At 39.3% G+C, this 7,662-nt stretch overlaps 1 protein-coding gene across 1 annotated transcript; it reads right to left on the bottom strand.

Annotated features, from left to right (window-relative positions):
• FGB (fibrinogen beta chain) lies at nt 1–7,403 on the bottom strand. The gene is made up of 8 exons (XM_042049814.1): nt 7,271–7,403; nt 5,501–5,704; nt 4,074–4,257; nt 3,199–3,426; nt 2,489–2,602; nt 1,837–1,959; nt 1,363–1,648; nt 1–510 (listed from the first exon to the last, which is right to left on the bottom strand). Exons 1-8 carry the CDS (start codon nt 7,343–7,345, stop codon nt 282–284), a joined length of 1,443 nt encoding a protein of 480 aa, XP_041905748.1. The 5' UTR covers nt 7,346–7,403; the 3' UTR covers nt 1–281.
• Between the last annotated feature and the right edge of the window lie 259 nt (nt 7,404–7,662).

The raw sequence follows: 7,662 nt of genomic DNA, 5'->3' as shown, positions 1-7,662 counted from the left end.
TAAAAGAGTGAAACAAATTGTTTTTATTTTATCAATGTTATTCTACACTAGTTAATTCTGTCTTGTGCACAAATGAAAAATGGAAAAAATACACTCATGAGTTATTTTCATCAGACAGATTTTGATTTTCATTTGACACAGCTTTTCACTTTAGGTCACAATATGGTTGTACATACATATTTGGTTCTCATATGTAAAGATAAGTCTTAGTACCATACTAAAAAGATAACCATGTACAAATACTAAAAGAAAATCCCTGATTTGGTACATTTTGGTAATGGTTATTGTGGAAAGTATGGCCGGATTTTCATGCTCATCTTCTTCATTGAATACCACGACCCTTTCCAGTTCATCCACACAACACCATCATCTGTCCCATGTTTTGCCATGTCCCAGCTGTAGGTCCCTCCCCAGTAGTATCTGCCATTGGGGTTGGCTGAGTGGCAGCGGTTGTACCACCATCCACCACCATCTTCTTTGGAGCACTGTTTTCTTGGATCTGAAGTTAACCTGATGAAGGGAAAAAAAGGTGTTGAGAGGGACATCTGTAATATAGGCAAACAGATCAACAGAGTACATATACCTGCCATGTACTGCAATTTTCAAACCATAATAAACATTTTAAGTCCTCTCTGAACTTTCTATAAAAATGGACCATCACAAGTGTGTGCTACACAGTGCATTCAGAAGGTAAAGCAGCTAAGGAAAAAAAGTCAAATAATAGTTGCACCTCTTTGGGAATGTCATTTTAGTTTACTGATTGGTAACTACAGTTATTTGCAGTTTATAATGATAATTACAATATCAATGAAATTTAAAGATAGAAAGTCTTCCCCAACCTAAACAATTCCTTTATTCATGAATATGTAATCAGGTATTAAGCACAGTTTAGAGATACAGTGCTCTATTATGTACTTTACAACAGAGCTCCTGTCTTCTGAGTAGGCAGAACATTGTTTTTTAAATGGACGTGCTACCTGCCTCCTTCTTCAGGACTCATTATATGTTTCTGGAGTGAGTACCAGTACTCCTACTTAGTGTCCTCAGCACTGCTGCTGTCAGTCTCTGACTATGAATATATTGCATCCAGATTTGCTGCTTTGTCTGTGGCAATTCATTCATGGAATCAATAAAGTTCAGCATGCTTGCTTCTTACTTAGTTGTGGAGTGTCACTGACCTAATTTATAGTTTCACCTCTCCTTGGCTGTGCCAAGAGAACTGCATAGACATCTAGCTGGCAATTTGCAGGGATATAACATATTTTGACATAATACAAAATGCTGTGAAAACTAATGGCAAATCACAGAAATATTCTATCTTCAGCTCTATTTTTATTTTAAATGTCTAGTGCAAGTACATACCATCCATCATTGTCTCTGTCATATGTACTGAAGTACATGCCATTGTGAATTGTCATTGTCCTGTTTTCTCCATGCAGTTGGGAAGCTCCTTCCATCAGCGCGTTGCCTGCAGTTCCTTTGTAGTTACTAACTGAAAGTTGGTACTTGTTCCCTTCATTCTGTATGGTGAAACCTCCATAATGAGCTGATACTTTATCGCCGTTCCAGTCCTCCATTTCAATTAAAACCTCAGTGGGCCCTATTTTGGTAAGCTGGCTGATTCTGTCATTTCCAAGCCAATATTCACCTGAGAAGCAACAAGTGAGAGCTCTGTGAAACAGACTTTGCAATATACTTCAAGGCAGCTTTATTATTTGCCTATAGGTCTGCTGAAGTGGATTAGGTAACTTAAAAAAAAAATCTAAGAGCTTCAAACAATAGAAGAAAATATTTTCAGTAAGAATAGCTTTTTGCATTTCATGCTTGGTGTTTTACCTGGTGTATCACAGTAGTTCTTCCCTCCACTCTTTGCAACATTTCCAAATCCTTTTCTATATTGATCCCATCTTCTTCCAAAATTAACACTGCCATCCTGGCGGTTCTGAATCAAAGTCCAGCCTGCAGGAGCAAGAGTATTAAGATTAAATTACAAGTAGAAAAGGAGCATTAAACATTAAGATACAGCCCTTTTACTTCACCTCAGGACCAGAGGAGCATATGGCTTCCTTGCAGCAAGTCTTTCACTGCTTTTGAGCTCAGCTTTGCCACTTTTGCTCATGCTTAAGTAGTACCTTGGTCATAAGGAAAGGTGGAAAAAGCAGAACTTGAAGGACGGCCCTGGTCTTTTGTCTAGTGCATTGTTGCAGGGTAAGAAATGAGCCAGGCTGTCCTTGTCTGCCCACCTCTACATCATCCATGTTGGTCATAGTAAGGTACCTACACAACTTATTTTGTTTCATTACAGAAGTATCCTATTCTGCATCAGCAGATGACCTCAATAAGACTTTCCTGAATGAGTCAATCAGATTTAATTATCAAATAATTATAAAAGCATAATTTCATATTTCTTTGTATAAAATACAAATTACTAATGTTATTTTTTGGTAGAATTGATAGTATTGTAAGAACATAGTTATTTCACACTAACCTCCATTATCTGTTTCCATGTCACAGTATACTCTGTATGGCTTCATGAAAGGATCTGGCTGGATGAGGTACATTTCAGATGTCTCACCTCCCTTTCTGATGATATCCTCACATTCTGCAAGAATAAAACAGAGACTATTACTGAAAGATCTGTGAATTTCTTCAACAGTCTTCTTATCCTTTGGTTTGCTGTTACTTGGGAACAGTTTTAAATACATAGACAGTATTTTACTTTCATTTTAATTTCTGTAATGAATCAAGTGAAAGAATCAGAGAAGAAAGAATACTGCACTGTTCAGCTTTTCCAAACAGGAATTTCTGAAACTTCAAACTAAGTGATGCAAGACTGTATGCCTTACAATGACTTCTTGAATTAGACAAGCTTCTGAAAGAAGAACCTTTCTTGACTGAAAAAGATCAAGAGTGCAGCTATGATAGTCAGAAATGTGCCATCTCCACCTTACAGAGACCCTGAAGCACGTTTCTTTAAAATGCTACTGGCCACTTACAAGACTGATACTGGATGACAGGATCTTTGGTCTGACCAGTATAGTGATCCAGAAAAGTTTTTTATCTAGGATCACTTTCCATCTTTCCTGATACCCTAATCAATTGTACAGGCTTCACATTCATACCAATTGAATGATGCATCCATCAGTTTGCACAGTGATATAAATGGGAGAAGAGATGTCATTATAGTTGAATGAGTACCTTTGCCTGAAACCACAGGAATATTACAGGAAACAACACATGGAGAACGGCAGTAGTCCACCTGGGTTGCGATGGCATTTTCCAGTTTTTGTATCTTTTTATGTAAAGAATCCACAACTGCACGAAGGACCCTGAGGCTGGATGGGATGTTATTGTCCAGATTATCCTTTATATAATTATACTGCAATTCCACTTCCGTGTTGTACTGAGAAACTAAATCATCATTGTCTAGAAAAGCAAAGAGATGAAAAGCAGATTAGTTTTCAACATGTTTTCTAGTCAAGGAGATCAATTTGTAAGTACTATCAGGGAGGGAAGGAGGGAAGGAGGGAAGGAGGGAAGGAGGGAAGGAGGGAAGGAGGGAAGGAGGGAAGGAGGGAAGGAGGGAAGGAGGGAAGGAGGGAAGGAGGGAAGGGCATTTCTTTTGCTTACTTTTCTACAGGGTGCAAAAACTATGCAGATGCTCTCAGGGAAGTGGTACATGTGTACTGCTGTTTCTTTGCTAGCTAATAGATTTATCACTAGTGCTATACTCTGCAAAGAGCAGTAATTCCCTTCTTTCTGGGGAGCCATGGTGCCAATCCAGAGGCTGGTCATAAATGCATTGGATGGACTTAGGGAAACAGGTAAGGGGAACACATGAATGATGGTGACTTAGAGCCCTCATACGAATCTTGCCCTAGTATGAGATCCATTCCTTTGCCTCTCTCAAAGGATTTTTTTAAGATTTAAGAAGACACAGTTATGGAACCTGCTTTGATAGATATTCCACGGTATTTAAATTTTTTTTTAAGAAGTCCCACTAAAAAGTAACTGTAGGAATGCCAATAAAACTTCAATACCATTTACACTAGTAATTCATAGAAATAGCAAACCTTTTCTTTGTTTTTGCCTCTTTACCAATTTATCTTCTAGAACAGTCACATATTCATGGAAGGTTGAGGAGCTCTCCGACAGTGTTTTCACTTTATCTTTTAGATCATGAACAACTGCTTTCACAGTTTTTTCCTGTTTTAACAGTGTCGTTCTCAGCTCACATCCAGTTGGACACAGCACTCTCTTAAAAGAAGCAAAAAGGGCTGTGAATAAAAGTAAAGAAGTTCTAGTCCCATCAGTGAACGACCATACCTTTGAACACAGGGAAGGGTTTGTAATGTGAGAACAGATATTTAAGCATCTAGATAAGCAATCAAGACATTTCATTTCTACAAAGAAGCTGTACTCTGAAGGTTGGGAAGGAACCTGAGTCCCTCAGGAACTTTTTTGAATTAAGCTTTTGGGAAAAGCCATTTCTCTTCACACTTTTTTGGTCCCCTATCTGATTTTCATTTTTCTGCACTGTTAAATATTCACTGTGTTAAGCAACTTGAACTATGATTAAAGCCTGTCAGGGACTACCTGGTGCCTGTGCATGTTTATACCTACCCTCTTTCCTCAGTCTGAACAGAATCATCCACATTCTCTTCACACTGCTGCATGTATATCTCATGAGATCACCATATGATTCATTTAAAAATTATCACCTCAAGAAGTTGAGGACCGTTGCTTCTACAAGTGCTGCACCATCAGGGACAGTTTTAAAAAGAGATGGGAAATTCTGACATCCGGTGAGAACCCAAATTCTCAGGCAGCAGGGGGCTCTCCCAAAACCATGTATTCATTAAGCTTTAACAGATTTCATTTGTTGGCAACTTCCACACTCAAGCTTGTGCTCATGCACTAAGATGCCTCTCAGCGCTATTACAGCTTGCATTTTCCAGCAGAGATCATGGCAGGGACAGTGTGATAGACTGCTGCAAGGCAGCAAGGGTGTGCTGGATGTCAGCATGCTTGTACACTCTCCCATAAGAGCTGCAGCAGCGACTGAGAGTAGACTACAATTACATTTGGAAACTAATTTTAAGAAAGACATGGGTGGTTGGGATTTTTTTGGTCCCTAGGGTTCCTTAAGATTATCTGAATTGGAATCCAGCACTTCTGCAGAGGTTTTTCCTGTCCTCAATAGTGACCTGTGCAAAGCCAGGCGGAACGCACAGGCTAACCCACAGATACCTCCTTTCCTGGTTCACGGTTCAACTCTCATCTCCCCATCTTTGCTGCAGGCCGACTCTGCCACTAATCCCACAGACTCGGACACATTACCTTTCTGAATGCAGTCCTAGCAAACCCAAGCAACAAGAAGAAAAGCTGGACTGCTTTAAATGAACAACCATCCTTTATTTGGCAAGGAAAACCCTTGTGTTGGGTGTACTGGAAGAAAAGGACAGTATGTCACCAGCTGTCTCAACAGCCAGACACCTACCAGCTCCTCCAGCGCGTGCGTGCAGCCTCCAGCATCAGGATAGACGATCCGTTCTTTCTTGTCCCCTGTCTTGCCCCGCTTCGGGGGCCGGGGCTGGTACCCAGGCCCGCTGATGGGAGGTGCCACAGGTCGGCGTGTGGGCGCCATTTCGCGCCTTTTGTCCACAGGTCGGTGGCCGCGAACATTAACCGCAGGGCTCTCATCCTGCATAGCCAAGGGGAGACAAAACTCTCTGAACCTGGGACTGCTATTGCAAAATGGGGTGCACACAGTGGAGGCACCCATTCAGCGCTCTTTAGTGTTTTAAACAGCAAGGAAAACCATGGAATGGAATGGAATGGAATGGAATGGAATGGAATGGAATGGAAAAAAGCCATAATGGAAATACTATACTGACATTATGTAAAAGTCATTGCCATCCCCTCCCTTGTAAGACTAATCACACTCTCCATACCTAGATGTAGATAAACTAAAAAGTCTTCAAACCAAAGTAAACCAATATTTCAATAGCCGATTTTGACCAAGGAACAAATCTTACATAGTTCAGAGCCACTAAGCACCATGAAACTTGAAGTGGTAGGCTACAAAAAAAAAAAAAAAAATAGACATCCTTGGGGCTAAGAAGTGTATTCAGCAGCACATTTTCAGTGTCCCAGTTTTTTATTGGGCTACAGAAGTATTTGTAAGGTCTCAGAAAATCAGGCCATAATCAAATACATCATCAGGTCTCAGGCCACATACCAGCTGTTAACTGGTGAAATTAGGAAAAGCATTTAGTAATATCTCTCAGAGTAGATTTTTAGAGCTCTTTTTGATGTATACATTCCCCATATCTGCCAGAAACAGCAAAGTATAAGAGGCTGGGCAAGGAAAACAGGCCTGGTCCCTAAGCACTTTTTCAAACAAAACCCTTCGAATTAATAGTTGAGCTACTGAATCAAAACCTACAGCCATTTCCAATCCCACTCAGCTACAAATAACAAACACTTGTAAGGATCCAGCATCAGAGGCTTCAAGTAGCTCCAAAAAAAAAGCAGCGTGCAAAACACAGAATTGCTGAAAATGATTTAATACGTTAGTGTTATCTGTAGTCAATGTGCAGACACAAGTGCTTAGATTGTCAGAAAGTCTGATTATCCAGACCTATTTAATTTTTACAGAAATTTTCAAACTATAAAAAAGTGTACCAAAATTCTAAATTGTTTCCCAGTAAAATATTTTATTTAAATAAAAATAAATAGAGATTAAACCATTATTTTATATTGATTCTCATTGCTTTTCCTTTTGTTTAGCAATTATTATCTCTTAATTTCCAATGTTAAGCTGTTTGAACTTGTAGTTCGTTTGGTTTTGGGTTTTTTTTTAATATCTACTGACTCTGCAGAAAAGTTTTTACTGTCTTTGAGACAGGACATGATTAATTACACATTTCTACTCCTATATTGTCTGTAATATCATATGTCAACATTGCTAAATTAGTATCCTTAAATAAATTCATCTAAATAACTAATCTTACCATCAAACATTCTTAATTCCCTACAGAAAAAGAAATAGGAAGAAAATATCTCCAAACTCAGAAAATAACCATTGTGGACTTACCTATAAAAAGTTAATTTTTTGAACAATTCAGGCAGAAAAAGAACATGCACTGGAATATCTTTTCCCACAACTTCTAATTTAGCTAACTCACATGAGCTGAGTAAGCCATGCATGCAATTAAATTAAATTAATTATTAATGACTAATTATTAATCAAGATCAGTGTTACAACCTCTTCATCATAGTCAACAGCGTCCTGGGACTGAACAGAGGAAACACAGAGCAGGAACACCAGGAGCAGTTTCATGGTGCCGGCTTGCTGGAGCAGCTCTGTGATCTTCTCTCACCATCAGCTCTGACAGGAAGAGATCTCCTCTGTCCCTTTATATATAGGCAGCAGCACTAATTTCCAGCTTCACAGTGATAGGATCAACCCTTCCGAGCAATCAGAGTTTCTCTGTTAATATTCAACCTTTCTCTTCGCTCTGTGCCTGAATACATCTGTTGAGCAATTCCTCTGGACAACTCTTATCTGTATGTCCCAGAGACCTCTGTTGATGCTGGCATCAAATACATGCTCAGATCCTTAAAAGTACCTCCTGCTCAGATTACACAAGGTTACCA

This window comes from Corvus kubaryi, unplaced genomic scaffold (assembly GCF_017639235.1).
Source record: "Corvus kubaryi isolate FWS band 111438036 unplaced genomic scaffold, C.kubaryi_AGA036_p1.0 71, whole genome shotgun sequence".
Classification (NCBI taxonomy): domain Eukaryota; kingdom Metazoa; phylum Chordata; class Aves; order Passeriformes; family Corvidae; genus Corvus; species Corvus kubaryi.
Note: the sequence above shows the minus strand (reverse complement) of the source record. Positions and strands in the feature narration are given on the sequence as shown.